This window comes from Neolamprologus multifasciatus, chromosome 17, assembly GCF_963576455.1.
Source record: "Neolamprologus multifasciatus chromosome 17, fNeoMul1.2, whole genome shotgun sequence".
NCBI lineage: Eukaryota > Metazoa > Chordata > Actinopteri > Cichliformes > Cichlidae > Neolamprologus > Neolamprologus multifasciatus.
In genome coordinates, this window is record NC_140455.1 from 14,909,470 (window position 1) to 14,925,873 (window position 16,404).

The window sequence follows — 16,404 nt, forward strand, 5'->3', positions numbered from 1 at the left end:
TTTCTTTTTTGTAGTGCTGCCCTATCTCACTCCCAGGTAGCATTTACTCAGGAACAGAACAGATGTGTAACCTTCTGTGAATAGATATCATGTTTTCTAATCTCCATGTGTCATGTCATGGCTGGTCAAAGATGGACTGTTGTTGTTGAGGGAAGGTGATGCACTCAAGCAGGGGTGGGGGAACTCCAGGCCACAGGGGGGCGGTGTCCTGCAGGTTTTAGATATCAGCCTAGGTCAACACACCTGAATAAAATGATTAGTTCACTACCTCTGGAAGTGGCCTCTGGAGAACTTCAAGACATGTTGAGGAGGTAATTTAGCCATTTAAATCAGCTGTGTTGGATCAAGAATACATCTAAAACCTGCAGGACACCGGCTCTCGAGGCCTGGAGTTCCCCCACCCCTGCACTAGAGGGACGGGGATGAGATGAAAGCTCTTATTGTCATTTTAGGTGCTACAAATTTTATTGACAACTCAGATAAAATGTATAAACCTGTTACAATGAACACTGCATATTTTACATAATTCAAATATAAAGTAGTATAGCCTTGAGGCGACTGTTGTTATGATCTGGCGCTATATAAATAAAATTGACAGAATTGAGCTCATTTCCTCTGGCTGCGTCCCGTTTCAGAGGCTGTCTGTGAGCGCCCACATTACTCACATGGTATGTCTTTACTAGTAAGGGTGACATTCCAAAGCAGGTAAAATGCAGCCTCCTTCCTGCATTTGAGCAACAGAAGGAGCACAACCTGTGCACTCTTCTCCTCCTCAGATGGTCAATGATTTTTTTTCTAGTCATTGATTAGAATTGCTTGGTTTTTATTGGAGAAATGGAAGAAATATACATTTGTGGATATATTAATCTTTACACATTAACCCAGTTGTAATGTTTCACTTTGATGAGTTGATGGGGCCCGTCTAACACTGCAGTGCTCATCCCCTGTTAGTTTTCTAAAGCACTAACCTTAGCAGGGTGACTCGTGACTGGGACAAACCCACTTAATGTAATGTTTGCAACAGTGGTTTCAATGTAGTCTGATAGAAGGCTACACATGTTTGCTTGTTTTTTTTTTTACACTCCTCCATGAATTGTTAAAATGAAACCTTCACACAGTTATGACATAATTAAAAACTGTTGTTATTCATTGGTAGAACAAAACAAGCTTTTATTCCATTAATTTATGTTTTAATTGACCTTTACATGACTTAATTCTGATATTTCACTTTGAATAAAATCATTATCAGGGTGAAACCAAAACGTGCGTCATTTTATCTTAGCTAGATCCAGATGGTAACAGCAGCTTAAATTCTTTTACAACACCTTTGCTTTGCATATTCTCACTAGATTATGTAGTTCACACATTCACCTCGTTATGTGTATTTCTTAGCTCCTATCTGGGCTTTGTAAAATAGATTTGTGTTGTAATATAATGGGAGGTGTGGATTAAAGTTACATGATGTTGGAATAACATGATGAGTTCTGTTTATTTTATTAATTAATAATTTCCCCCGACCTGGTTGGGAAACAATTCCCCAATTTCAAATGATGCATGTAGAGTTGTTGGAAAAATTCCCATGCACCCTGAAGTATCTTATCACAGATATGCTCTTCTATGGCTAGGCCAAAAAACAGGTGGAGTCTCCTCTCTAGTACTGGGGCAAAGACTTCCACAGGGAGGCCTAGGAATGTCATTTCCGCTAGTTACCTGTGGGACCACCATCCCAGTTTGCCAATCCAGAGGGGACTGTCCCTGACCTCCACACAATGCAGCAGAGATTTGTCAACCAAGACAGCCCCACAGCATTTACTTCACTGCAGATACTGGTCAGCTGGCTCCAGAATCCAAGAAACAAATCAAGATTGGTACAACTGTCCTTCAACTGACTGCTCCCTTCACTTTTGGCGTCCACCATTGAGACAGGTACCAGCAACTTTACAGCCAGAAATAGAGGAGTGGCACATGACTAATTTAGATTCAATGTCCTGACCAAAGATCTACCAGAATGGAGGGGTAAAGATCTCTTGGAGCAGGCATTCTGCCAGATGGTGCCTGTACATCCACACCGGACATTTGATTGTGTCCAGCATCTTCCCACACCACCTTGACAGTTGACAGCTCAGTTTCTCTCAGCCTAGGTCGTGGGTGTTAAGTGCACTAATGTGGAAATCTCTTCAGTTTCATGCAGATTTTTTTTATGGATTGAACAATTATGTTTAGAAATGTACTTAATATACTGTATGTCGTTTTCAGTGTTTATTTGTGACAGAGGGATATCAGCAAGAGAGAAAGGGAAGGATTACAAGATGCTAGTGAGACCTGCTATGATGTATTGTTTGGAGACAGCGGCACTGAAACAAAGACAGAAAGCAGAGCTGAAGATGTTCAGATCTTTATGAGTGAGCAGGATGGACAGGATTAGAACTGAGTCCTTTAGAGGGACAGCTCAGGCTGAGCAGTTTGGAGAAAAAGTGAGAGAGACGAGGTTGAGATGGTCTGGACGTGCAAAGGAGGGAGAGTGGATATATCAGAAAAAGGATGATGAAGATGGAGCTGAGAGGCAGGAGGGAAAAGCATATGTTAGGGACAGGGTGAGATGAACCGCTGTGGGATAAAAGACAAAAAATAATCACATAGCAAGCAGAAGAAACTCAAACGCTGTTTGGGTAAATTATACAGTAGATGACGGCTGGATTTTGGGGGCTAACTGAGACCTCCAGGGGGCAGCATTACTTCTGTGAGAATGCTTTTATGACGTGAAACGCCGAAGAAAAAGGGGACTACATGTCCCAGTGTAGTTTGCGGCCCACGCGGAGGGGTTCCATCTGTGTCGACCTTGGGCTTTGACGTTTAAAACATGGCGAATAAGGAGCCGAATGTAAGTGTTTGAAATGTGACTGGTTTTGAATGAAGACAGCATGAACTTTATTTTTGTGCGACGTGTTTATCTGGCACCAATGTGACTGGTGACGAGGCTAAGTTAGCATGCTCCATCAGATTGAGCAGCTTTGCTAGTTTCGTTGTAGTTCACTAACAGCGCGGTTAGCAGCGACAACTGCTGTATGTGATCTAGTAGGCTTTACACGATACAGGTGAGCGCAGGAGATAGTGGGACAGGGCGACCTTTCGCTGTGAGGCAGATGTTTCACATTGTAGGCAACATCATGAGATTACATGTAGCTGACCTTCTGTTAGTAGGGTAACCTGAACTGGGCTATACAGGCAAACCTGCCGGCAAGCTACTGTTAGACCTTGTTTCTGCTTAAGGATAGCGGGTTTCTTCTCTACTACCACATATGGTTTTCAAGCATTCATCGTTTTTCTTAACTACCTAAACATGCCAATGCCAGCTAACAGTGGGCGGAAAGCAGTGATCCACCGTGGACAGGTCCCACATACATCACAGAGCTAACGCAGACACAGCCAATATGTCCACATCCATGTGTATGAAAAACCCGGCTGGCATGCATGCGTTTAGGCTGTGGGAGGAGAACATGCGGACTCCACGCACAGAGCCTTAAGTTCAAATCCGCAACCTTGGTGCTTTGAGTTGATGGTGCTAACCACTGCACCATCATAGCTCCATCAGCTAAATGATAAATCAGAAAAATTAAGCTTGGCAGTGATATTACACCTGACATAAACATAAACCGCACCAAGATACTGATTGTATTTTTGTTGTTGCACTCTCGCCACCACATACAAACACAAACTGCAGCGGTTCATCCAGCACCTGAGGGATCTGGCTGGTCGGATGTCCTCATCTGGTGGCAGAGGAGCCGGATTAGGACTGAAACTGCTACTTGGAGCTGGTGCATTGGCATATGGCATTAAAGAAGCCACCTACACAGGTAAACACACATGGGATTTTTACACCATGCTTTAAATTTGTGGCGGCCTGGGTAATGCTATGGTGATTTACAGAAATAGATCTGAAGACCTGTTTAGAAACTTTAATGATGAATTTTGTTAATAACATGCTGTGTACTAGAACTGTACTACTGTACTTATTGATCGAGTTAAAGATGGTGACAATGCAAGGTTTCACAACTTCAGTCATGCTAATATAAGTGTGTGTGTGTGTGTGTGTGTGTGTGTGTGTGTGTGTGTGAGAGCAGTGGAGGGTGGTCACAGAGCCATCATCTTCAACAGGGATCGGAGGGGTGCAGATGGACACAGTTCTGGCTGAAGGGCTACATTTCAGGTAGAGTTACAGCTAGTGTCAAGATCAATTTTAGATAAATTTATGTGAATCTATTAATGATGCAGATTTTGCACTCAGCACAATTAAATGAAATCTCCCTGAATATTCCCAGAGAAACTGACTCTTAGTTCATTAAAAAAAAACAACTTTTTACTATTATTTTTGTGAGTCACTTTGCCTGATGACACCCAAAGCAGTTTCCAAACCACTTTTATGTTTGTTTGAGAGGTACATGACTAGGCAGAGTGAAGGATTCTGGGTGTGCAACTTACACAGATGTCCTTGTATGCAGTCCACCAAAAAACCAACAGCTCGTAGCCCAGCAGCATTTGCTATGCATAGGTTAAATGCTGATTGACTGACAAGTGTACCTGAAAAGGAACGCACACCAGCTTTGACTGTAAAGGGGAGAAGTGCAGGAAAAAATGTGAAGAAGATGAGAAGCACACTCGGTTTACTTTACTTTAGCGCTTTAGGTTTGGACTTTGCTCTTCTTGGCTGGTTCTAGAGATTTTCGATGCTGCCCCCTGGTGACAGTAAATAGTTAGAGCATGTGACTACAAAGCTCTGTGTAGGCTCATGGTCCAGCTGTACTGATGCCTTTAGATCTTTGGTTTAAAGAACTACAAGAAAACCATTGGCTTTAGTACTGCCGCAGTGCAGGAGATGAGCCACAGTTTTAAAAAAACATGGCGGAAACTGTGTGGGTGGCCACAAATCGGCATGTGTTTGGTCCTATGGTATGTGTGTTGTTTTTCAACCTCAGCCACTCATCTAATAATATAAGATAAGATAATAAAGACATGAAATGGGCTGTGAGCTCTGTGGTGAGGTCAAGACATTACCTTTAAAAAAAGATTATGAATTAAGAATATTAAAGGTGATCACAGCACATGATATCTAAGTCATTTATGACTTAAATGTGAGTATGCTTCGAAATCTTGATCAGCTTTGCTATGACTTTCAAATCTTTTGTAGGATCCCTTGGTTCCAGTACCCTATCATCTATGATATCAGAGCTAGACCCAGAAAAATCTCCTCTTTGACTGGAAGCAAAGGTAACAAACATGGGGGGCTTTCTCACGCTCTCTCTGTCACTCACTCTCCATCTCGATTCTTTATTTGTTATTTGTAATAGTGATCTAGCTCGTGCTTGAGACAGCTGCTGATGAATGTATCGATGTGCCAGTATAATAACTGAGGCAAAAGATTTGTTTTAAGTTCAAAGTTACAAAGCCGAATATAACAAAACTTGTTGGAGAGGTGGCAAAGAAACCATTCAGTCATTTTTGGTGCGTGCATGTTTGTATGCAGATCTGCAGATGGTGAATATAGCAGTGCGGGTGTTGTCCAGACCCATGGCGTCCAACTTGCCAGCCATGTACCAACAGCTGGGGAAGGACTACGATGAGAGAGTCCTCCCGTCTATTGTCAACGAGATCCTAAAGTCTGTGGTAGCAAAGTTCAATGCCTCCCAGCTCATCACACAGAGAGCACAGGTACTGCAGCACCTTCGCACAGCTGGGGGGGGGGATTAATTTTTTTCCTGTTGGCCAGTTACTGTAATCAGCATTGATAACTTGATCCAGAACAGTAAATATAATAATCAGCTGATTCGACACAGTGCAGATCATACTTGTGTTGGTGTGTATCGTTTAGGTGTCTCTGCTGGTGCGCAGGGAGCTATTTGAAAGGGCCAAAGACTTCAACATCATTCTCGATGATGTCGCCATTACTGAGCTGAGTTTCAGCAGCCAATACACTGCTGCTGTGGAAGCTAAGCAAGTTGGTAAGGCTCAGTATACCACAGTGTTATCAAACAGTGATTCAGACTGCTCCAGTCTGTCATTAGCATCACTGGAGCAACAAACAGCAAAAATGCTGTTGCCATGGTTTTCATTATTGTCTCTGAAGTAAATGTGGCTGCTTGGGTTGTATTGACCACGCCTGTTGTCTTAAAGTGTAACTGTGTGTGTGTTTAGCTCAGCAAGAGGCCCAGAGGGCCCAGTTCTATGTGGAGAAAGCCAAACAAGATCAGCGACAGAAGATCATCCAGGCTGAAGGAGAGGCTGAAGCTGCTAAAATGGTAAGCAGACACTGACGTGGTCTCAGTGCAGTGTTAGCAGCAGTTATTACTGCACAACAAAATGCTGCTCTACTGTTTCTCTGAGAAGCTGTTACATGTCAGCCAAGAAATAAAGTTGTTCTCTATTACGGGAGTGTCTTTTCCGTGCAAACTGGAAGTAGGGATGTTGTACCTGAAACCTCTACGGTTTCACACATGTATGTAACCCGAGTCAGACAGCAAAACAAGTGCTGAGAATGAACTGTGAGAAACGTAAATATCCTTAGAGAACAATTAAATGTAATCATTCTCTACCTTTCTTGTCATATTGTATGAATGTCGTTAATAATCTAAACAAACTGTTTCCTTCAGCTCGGCCAAGCAGTGACTAAGAATCCTGGTTACCTGAAGCTGAGGAGAATCCGAGCGGCACAGAACATTGCTAAGACGGTCAGTACGCTCCTTCATTGCCTGCGGCTTCGTTTCTGTTTTGTCTTGACACTCAGTAAAATCCCAGAAATGCGTGCTCTGGCTTTTGAGTAATCAGCAGAATTCCTCCCCGAGGAGAAAATGTAGACTTTAACTCCCAACATTGGGAGGTGACTAATAATCGCTGTGTCTGCTTCCAGGTGGCATCGTCTCAGAACAAGGTGTATCTTAATGCTGACAGTTTGGTCCTAAACCTACAAGACCAGGCACTTTTTAACAAGTAGGTTTACCCGCAGTCTCTGTCACTCACAAACAGACCAACACACAAATGTCTGCATCACTTCATTGTTTCATTTTATTACTCGGACCATGCACAGATTTATCAGTTTTGTACCAGATTTCGCTGTCAGCTAATTTCCATCTGCATCACTTCAAAGGACGCTGCATCCTCTTTTAGTTTCCACTTGTCTTGACTGTGAACGATCGGAGGCTGAAGCTCAACTCCCACGTTCAGTTTTGTAGGCATCTGCACACAATCAGCAGACTGCACATGGCTCAGTAGTTACAAAGCGAAACAACACCTCGGACCTCCGTCTTAATCTACATCACTTTAACAGAAAGTATAAACATTGTTTCTTTTCCTGTAAAATATCCTGCTGGCATCAATATAAAGTCAATCGCAACATTATTGCCTTCATTAAATTCACTTTTATTAGTTTATAAAACAAAGCGCAGTCTTTACTTTTTAGCTCATCCAGCTGAAGGACTCGTGGACTTGTGCCATGTTGAGGCGTCCAGTGTCCATCTGTCCACAGTTCAGCTGCTGCTCTTCGTAGAGGCTTTTTCACATTTTAGCAAAACTTGCAGGTGACGATCACCTAATGGTTTCCCCCCAAACTGTGCTCAAAGTTGTTTTACGGGCGGTGACCTACGAATGATGAGGGATTGTGAGCCGGATGAGCTTTTACATTATTAAACTTCTGGTCTTTATGTAACTTTTCAAAAACAAACCGTTCTAAACAAAACCCCTCAAACACACCTCTCCACCAAAGCATGGCACTTTTTACCCCATCAGCTGTGAAAGGTTATTGTCGTCACCAGTGTTGAAAATAGAAATTAGTTACTAATTACTGATTACTTCTCCAAGAGAGTAATCCTATTACTTTACTCATGATTTATTTTCAAAAGTACGGTGCATGGTCGTACTCTATATTATCCATCGTTGATCTTCACACATCGCACGCTCGTACGTCATTGTCATGAGACACTCTCACAAACAAAATCGCGGTTTAGTAACGCAGCGTGCTTATGAGGAAGAAACAGTAATCTAATTCCTTTTTTGCACTAGTAATCCCTTACTCTACTCGCTACTTGAAATAAGTAATTGGATTACAGTGATGTTACTGCCCATCCCTGGTCGTCACCCAGGCAGCATGTACACTGAAGTTTGTAAATGCAATAACACACAATGACCTTGAACTCAGTTCGAGTCAACTTTGCCAGGTCAGGACTGGCAGCAGTCATTAGTTTTATATAGTACCAAATAAAAACACAAACTACTTCCTCTGGAAAATGTATGAACACTTTTTAAAAAAAATTTTGTCAAGGTTGTTAAATTCCATTTCTGTGTTTTACCACTGAGTTTATTTCCACTCCTGATAACATGAAATTTGAACGCTGTTGTGCTCGACAGCAGAGTTGTGACTGTGAGTTTAACTGTGTGTAACAGTGTAAGCTAATGTGGTGTTCCCTTGTTTTTCAGTTTGACAATGGGTGCAAAGAAGTGATGAAGAGGACACGAGCTCATGCGAAGGCAGTTGATTTTGCTTTGTGCTACTGGAAAAATCAACGTACATGACTGGAAACTTGATTTCTTTATGGTTTTCTTGTTTTAATTCTCATGTGTCGGAGTGACTTTCATCAATGAGTTGTCTAGTGATACACAAAGGGGACGTTATTAAAATCCACATTGAATACGTCTAACAGATTTGTTGAAGAAAAGCCTTTTGTGTTGAAGGATTTATGCAACAGTACATATGGATACTTAAGAAGATCAGAGACTTCTGTCAGGAGGAGCTCATTGGCCTAAAACGTCTCCAAGCCGCTTGTCTAGTTTGGCTGCAGATGTTCGTTTTATATGTTTTATCAATAAATGTTCCTGTTTCCTCTTCCAGCTATGACATGAGAATGTTAGCTCCATCTACACATATGTGGTTTTATGTGTTTGTTTATAATACAGCCACTGCTGCTAGCAGACCATCTTATGCATTAATAAAGTTCATTAGGAAAAGTTCTCATTTCTATTAGTTACACTACTCTACTTACCAACTGTCAAAGGTTAACTGCAGGGTTAAGACAGAGAGGCAGACAACCGCTCATGCTCATATTCACACCTGTGGCCAATTTAGGATTGCCAGAAAACGCAACTCATGCATGTGATGGGACTGTGAGAGGAAGTCGGAGAGAACCTACACAAGTGCTGGGACAACATGCAGGCTCCACAGATTTGACTACAACTTTTAAAGAAAAGGAAAATAAAAGGAAAATGCAATATCAAACAGCCTACTGGAAGGTTTGTTGTAAGACAGCTTAATACGTAATATAATTGTATATACCAAAATACCCAAGTGCCAACAGGCTGGCTAGCTAGCGTTGGCTCCAGCCCTACCGTGACCCCGAGAAGTGGAAAAGTTCATTGGATGGATGGATGTCTCCTGTGGTATTGCTGACTGTTATTACTAGTTGGGACAGCTGGAGGCACTACACCAGTGCAAGACTTGGTGAGTTCTAAGGATCTGTGTCAGCCTGCTGTGTGTGATTCCTGAGTCAGGTTTATGGCGGTTTGCCCTGACATCGCATGTGATGAAGGTGAGAGTATGCCCACCAGAGACCAGCAGTTTGCACATAGATCCAATCTGGAAATAGGTGATGCAATCATATACATACTGCAGAGAGCATACTCCTTTATAGATGTGCTCCAGAAGAAGGTTAATGTTGCATTCACTGACCTTTCTTAAAGAAAGCTAGAGCAGCAAGCGCTTCTGTCCATTTGGCCTCTGCTAATATTGTGTGTAGTAGTAATAGTAGTTAGGTAAACTTCTAGTTACTTACTTAGTTAAAGTGATAAAGGCGACAAATCTTTGTTTGGCTGTTTGGTGCGGTAATGTCTTTATTAGTAGAAGCTTGGCAGGAGCTCTCTGACATTTTATGCACATTTCTGTCCTGTTTTGTGGGCAGCCAAGGAGCTCAGGCATTAGAGTTTTGGTTTCAATCTTGAGAATGGTGTTTCTTTACTTTCTAGTAAGAGTGAGGTTTTGTTGTGGCCTTGGAGACCTTGACATTGAACTGCTTCCTTTTTCTGCTCCGATTTATTTTAATGGTGGAAGTTAATCGTGAATAAATTCCTATGATTTATTTGGAGACTTAATCTGTGGTTTGCCCTGCTGGCACTTTGTGTTAACTTCATGTGTCCTCCAGACTTTGCAGTAGAGGGAGTTATAACAGCTTGGTTTAGTGCAAGGTCATTTCAGATGCAGCTTTTTAAAGAGCTCAACAACCATCACCATAAAGTACATCTGTGCAGTTTGTCACAAGTGTGTCTGCTAGCTCATGGACAGCTGCTGTATTTCCCAGTGATTGAGAAAAATTACACTGAGATGGAGGAAGCTGTAAGGGGCGGTTGATTCAACAGGCACAGCTGAAGTTGCTGACTCTCAGTAAGTTAACTGTGTTCAAAGCAGTTAGGTCAGTCCAGCTCCACTTTACACTGCAGCTCCACTCTGGGTTTCCCTGCAGCCTCTGCGGCGCCTCACTTCTCCCTCCCTCCCATGTTTGTCTCATCCGCCATTTCAAATAGGATTACAGCAATCCTGTGATGGTGGAAGAGGGAGAGGAGATTTGAGAAAGGAAGTGGAAATGTATCTGGAAATAGGGGCTGGAATTGTGAAGCAGTGATTAATGCATGCGTTACAAGTTATGAGTAAAACTCTAACATCAATGCAGTCAGCCAATGTAAATGTGTTAGTAGCAAATGCAGAACACTGATACCCGTTTGTTACCTTTCAAATTCAAAGTATAATTATATGCAGTAAATAAATAAATAAAAAATATACACAGCCATCCTGTCTGGACCCAAGCTCATTTAAAATGGACTGAGGAAAAGTGGAAAACTGCTCTAAAGTCAGGAGAATAAAAATGTTTATTTCTATTTGGAAAACAGAATGGCTTTTTAGTAGAAAGGTCCAGGTGCTGAACTGGCATGTCTGTAGTGCAAACCTTTGAACAACTGAAAAAGGCCAATGGAGACCAGGGACTGCTGAACAGCTCTGAAAGATGAGAATGGGACAATATTCCCTCCCAAAGCCCAGCAGCTGCTCTCCTCAGGTCTGGGCTGGAACAAAAACGGGCATTTATTGGTAAATATTAAGATCTATAGATTTGTTTATACACATATAATGTATATATTTCATTTTGTTTGATTATTGGTATTGATGCAGTTTTTCTTTTTAAACAGGTTTGTACAGAGGTGGGAAGTAACATACTTATAAAGTAAAGTATAAATACTTTGTTACTGTACTTAAGTAGAATTTTCAGGTATCTGTATTTTATTTAAGTAGTTTTTTTCCTGACAACTTTTTACTTTTACTGACTGTATTTTTAAAAAAATATCTCAACTTTCTACTCCTTACATTTTCAAAACAGGCTCGTTACTTTTACCAATTTGCGGAACAGCAACACATAAAAGTTAGTCCTGTTTGTATATTAGTCATCAGGGGATGTCGCGTAAAAGATGAAAGAGTCAGAACCGTGTTTTCAAAGTCAGGAAGTCAGGTGTTAAAGTGGGACTGTGTTTTGTTTTTTTTAACCCCTAGTAGAAGACGAGCGAGCATAAAGGGAGTCGTATTTTTTAAGCATCGGGTAATTTTAAATGCAACAAACGGCAAAGCACCCACCCACCACTTTAATCACGCTCAAGATCTTGTTCTGGCATATGACATAGAAACGGAACATTTAACAGTGTTTCCTGAAAACCCTCTTTTGTCTGATCATTTCCTAATAACATGTGAATTTACAAGAATGGATCACACAGCAGTGGGGAGTAGAGTTCATCACAGAGGTCTTTCTCGAAGCGCTTTAACTCAGTTTAAGAATATATTTCAGCCACAGTTATCTTCTTCAATGCCTTGTACCAACACAGAGCAGAGCAGCTACCTGAACACTACTCCAACAGAGGTCGATTATCTTGTTAATGATTTTACGTATGACACTGGATACTGTAGCTCCTGTGAACAATAGAGCCTTAAAATCAGAAGTACCTGACTCCCTGGCAGCTAAATCGTAAGCTGGAGAGAAAATGGCGCATCGCAAATTTAGAAGATCATTTAGAAACACTTTGCTGCTTTATAAGAAAGCCCTTCGCAAAGCCAGAACATCTTACTATTCATCACTGATTGAAGAAAATAAGAACAACCCTAAGTTTCTCTTCATCGCTGTAGCCAGAGCGCTGTTGAGCCAAACATCCCTTTAACATAAACTTGTAATGACTTCATGAACTTCTTCCCAGATAACATTTTCACCATTACCCTCCTAAGACCTAAACTCTTTCAAGGCATGCATTTTAAATTTTTCTTTGCTATTTGGGCTGATTGGGACCTGACGAATGTAAAATCAAAGAATTACCGGATTTTGTTTTTTTTTTACCTGATTTTTGTTTCTGAGAAAAATGAGATCCACATATGAAGACATTAGTTTAAAACGTCGATAGAACAGTAGCAGCATAATGTCCTCATGAGTGGATATCAGGCCCTTGTAGAGCAAAATTTAGTATTTTGTTCTAGACAACCCAAAATGTGATGTCCACATATGTGGACGTCAGGTCCTAAGAGGTTAAAGAAAAAATTACTCATAACTGTCTCACAGACATACAATTATGTACAGCTACTTTCAGTAGCGTTGATATTCATTTAGACTGTTTTCCTCCAGTTGATCTGAGTCAACTTCAGTAATTACTTGCTCCAAACCATCAATGTGTCTTTCAGACCCCATTCATACAAGACTGCTCAAAAAAGTCCTTCCATTAATGAAGTTTCAGTCCTAAATATGATCAGCCTATCTATAATAATTGTCTATGTACCACAGACCTTCAAGCTGGCAGTATTTAAACCATTACTTAAAAAGCTCAAAGCTTCTTTTTATCTCAAAAATTGTTGAAAGAGTGATTGTCAAACAGCTGACTGATCATCTGCTGAGGAATTGTCATGGTCCTGGGTGTGGTGACCCAGTGTTCATGTCTTTTTGAGTTTTGTTAATATTCCTTGGTTTTGTGTCAGTCATTGTTTTGGTTCTCTTTATTGTTTTTGCGCTTATGTTATAGTTTTTAGTCTTCAGGTTTCTGACTCCGTGTTCCAGGTGCCCTCTCTGTCTCTCCAAATCAGTCATGCCCCCCCTGTTCCCAGCAGTAAGGTTGTGTGTCTTTGTCCACGTCTGAGTATTTGTTGTGCTTCCTGTTTTATTTTGATAGTCCTTGTCCTATATTCAGGTCACGTCACGTATACCAAGTGTAAGATGCAGACAAGCCCTGCACAGTTCAAGAAAAAAACAAGAGACCAGACAGAATCAGAGCTAAAAAACCCTCCTGTGTCATTTTTCTTCTTGAAAGCAGAGTTGGTTTTTATTGAGATATTTGAATTATCATACATCACAGTGTGCCACGCTCTCTCTGCTGATGTGAGGAAATGGAGCTCACCCACCAGTCTTGGTCTTTCTCGCTTTCTGTTATCTATATGACAGTAATCATTGTATATTATTTATATAATATGTATTTGATCATATTTCTGTGACTGGATGGTCTATATTAGTCTTCACAATCCACAGTAAATATAATAATAAGAAAGAGGGCATTGTTGTCTTTTACACATGTGCGTGTGTAATAAGTCAAAGCGGTAGTATCAAAAACGTTTTTTCAGTAATTACAAGGCCCAGTATAAATGACTCTGGTTAATAAAGAAATGGGAATCCTTGCACCTGGCAATGCCTAGAAGCAGCAGATAAGCCACCTGTTGAGGTGTTTCGATTGAGAATGAGGCAGCTACCCTTGAGTTAGAGCGACAAAATAAACTAAGGAGAAATACGACAATACAAGACACCAAGGAGAAATGAGGTGCACAAGGAGCCACAGCACAACCACCCTCAGCCACCTCTGAACAGTGAACCAAAAAGAAAAGATTAAATTCAAACAAGGGGGGAGGAGTGGTTGCCACAAAGAAAAAGCAAGGACAGAGTAATGGACTGGACTGGGAGATTTCTACGTTGATTGAAGGTCTGGAAGCTGATGTGCTTGACGTAAAGAAAATGTTTAATGAGACTTTAGAAGCAACAACGTTAAGGGCAAGTATGGACAGTCCGTCCTCTCCATCAGAGTTGCCAAATGTGCAGAGAGGCCCAGGCTGGTCACGTGTGTAGGCACAGCTTCCACTGTGGTCAGGGGGGCCAGCTTTCCAAAGGCTCGTTAATAAGACAAAAGTATTTCTTATGTGATTTCTTGGTTAATTGATGGATTACTCTATAACCCTAATTAAAATCAAACATTATTTACTCAGAAAGAAACATCAGTTGCATCCTCCTTCATACCACCCACTGGTTAGAATGCTTGGTGCCTTTATTGTTTTCTCTATTTACATGATTGTGACTTGGAGGGGCACTCAGGTGTTCATTAGAAGAGGGTAGGTTGTGGCAGTAAAGACCAGCAACAATGATTTGTTGGTATTTAAAATGATCCAAGAAAACATTGCCCCTATTATTATTTTTACATTGTCAACAGCAGCCAGACTGTTGATACAGGCCAGGTTGGCCCCATGGGCTGTTCAAGCCAATTCTGAGCCAAGCATCTGCAGTCTCGGCAGAGATGGAGATCGACCACATTAGTTCTTCCAGGATTGCTGTGCCCACTGCAACCACCTGATCACTCATATTTAGAATTTCTTCTCCACCTCCAAGACCTCTGGGATGTCTCTGATGAAAAGTGACACAGACGATATAAAAAGACAAAAGAATTGAACCGTGTGTTAAGGATCTCTCCTTTTGCTACATACTGGTTCATAGTTTGCTCTGTAATGTGTTCAAACATTACCTAACTTTAATTTAAAAGTACGAAATGCGTTGTTTCAGGTTCTTTCATTTGAGTTCTGAGGCCTGAGAGCAGCTCAGAAACAGCCCGTCCACCTGCTTCCGATTCGCTCCTGTCTTTGTCTGCTGCCCGACAGCGCGCACACTTTCATAAGCGGCTCTGCGTGATTGGCAGCTCTGTCAGCCACTCACAGGGCGCAAAGCGTCAGTTTTACGTTTACTCCGGTTTGCTAACCAATCAGGACAAGTGTTAAACATTCAAGACGCAATACGGACTCCAAGACTCGCCATGTTGGTGAGGGAAGCCCCCGAAGCCCTCTGTGGGATTTTTAATACAAGCTATCCTGATTACAGGACGGATTCAATCAGTGTAGCGTTCTTCTTTACTTTGTAGTTCCAGTATTAACGTCTTACTAGGATTATTGAATATTTCCTTTAATAGTAAAGAATTTACTACGCATTATGAAAATGTTATTAGGCAAAAAAAAAAAAAAAAAAAATGCAGCCCTGTCCACAGAGAATATTTTCATATTAATATGTTCACACTTTCTCCTGCTTTGGATCCATAACGCCTTTCCAATCCCGCCCTCCCTCCTCCCTCCTCTCTATATCTCGCTACCTTGTCCTGCCTTTTTCTTTCCCATTCTTATACAGAAGTACTATAACTGGGAACAAATAGAAAGACAATAGAAGCAATAGTCAGTTACGAAAAAAACGAACATAAAATGCGATCTTGGCACATCTTGGCACGTAGGCTAAGCATATATAACAACCACTACACATACAATTGATACAGTTGATACAATTGATACATGTAATACTGAGAGAAACTGATTGCATTATTCCTTAAAAAAAAGTCAAATAAAATCTTATTGCATGTTCACTTCCGAAGGATAATAATAATGATAATAATGATGATAATAATAATAATAATAATAGAAGTAGTGTAATATAGCACGATGACAGCTTTTTAAATGACACTGGTAATACTTTAGTACTTTTATTGAAGTAAAATCTAGGTGCCTGCCCATTATGCTGTTGGGGTATTTTACCTCAGCATCGCTCCTTTCATTACGCGTAATTAGGCGATGCTTCTTGCACAACTGAACAGCAGGTGTATGACAGTAAAATGGTCTGTATAAGTCTACACATTTGTAATCCATTGACATATATCCTGCTGGACACTGGCGCCACCGGGCCCTCTGACCACCACCAGTAGGCAACGGGTGAAGTGTCTTGCCCAAGGACACAATGACCGAGACTGCCAAGCCGGGGCTCGAACCGGCAACCTTCCGACTACAAGGCGAACTCCCAACCCTTGAGCCACGATCGCCCCATACAGTGGTATGAAGTATAAAGTGCAGGCTCTAGCTTGTGAAATTGTTCAAATTAAACATGCACTGTGTGTGTGTGCAACACAGCATGTGTGAGATTTATAGTGTATCAATGTCAGGACCCACACACACACTCAGGAGGGCTGGGTATTGTTTTCCCCTCGCCAATAGTAGGCTGGACATTGTCAAAGCCAAACCACCAATCACAGTTCGCTTCTGGACACCCTTCTCCTCCCACTGCTCTA

The 16,404-nt window shown here is 41.4% G+C and overlaps 1 protein-coding gene across 1 annotated transcript; it reads left to right on the forward strand.

Annotated features, from left to right (window-relative positions):
• The first annotated feature begins 33 nt into the window (after positions 1–33).
• On the forward strand, positions 34–8,871 carry phb2b (prohibitin 2b). The gene is given in 12 exon segments (XM_085137032.1): positions 34–155; positions 393–2,881; positions 3,722–3,854; positions 4,122–4,156; positions 4,158–4,207; positions 5,186–5,265; positions 5,522–5,706; positions 5,867–5,996; positions 6,190–6,293; positions 6,645–6,722; positions 6,902–6,981; positions 8,464–8,871. Coding segments are annotated over 11 exon segments (921 nt in total). The 5' UTR covers positions 34–155; positions 393–2,860; the 3' UTR covers positions 8,489–8,871.
• The last annotated feature ends 7,533 nt before the right edge of the window (positions 8,872–16,404 follow it).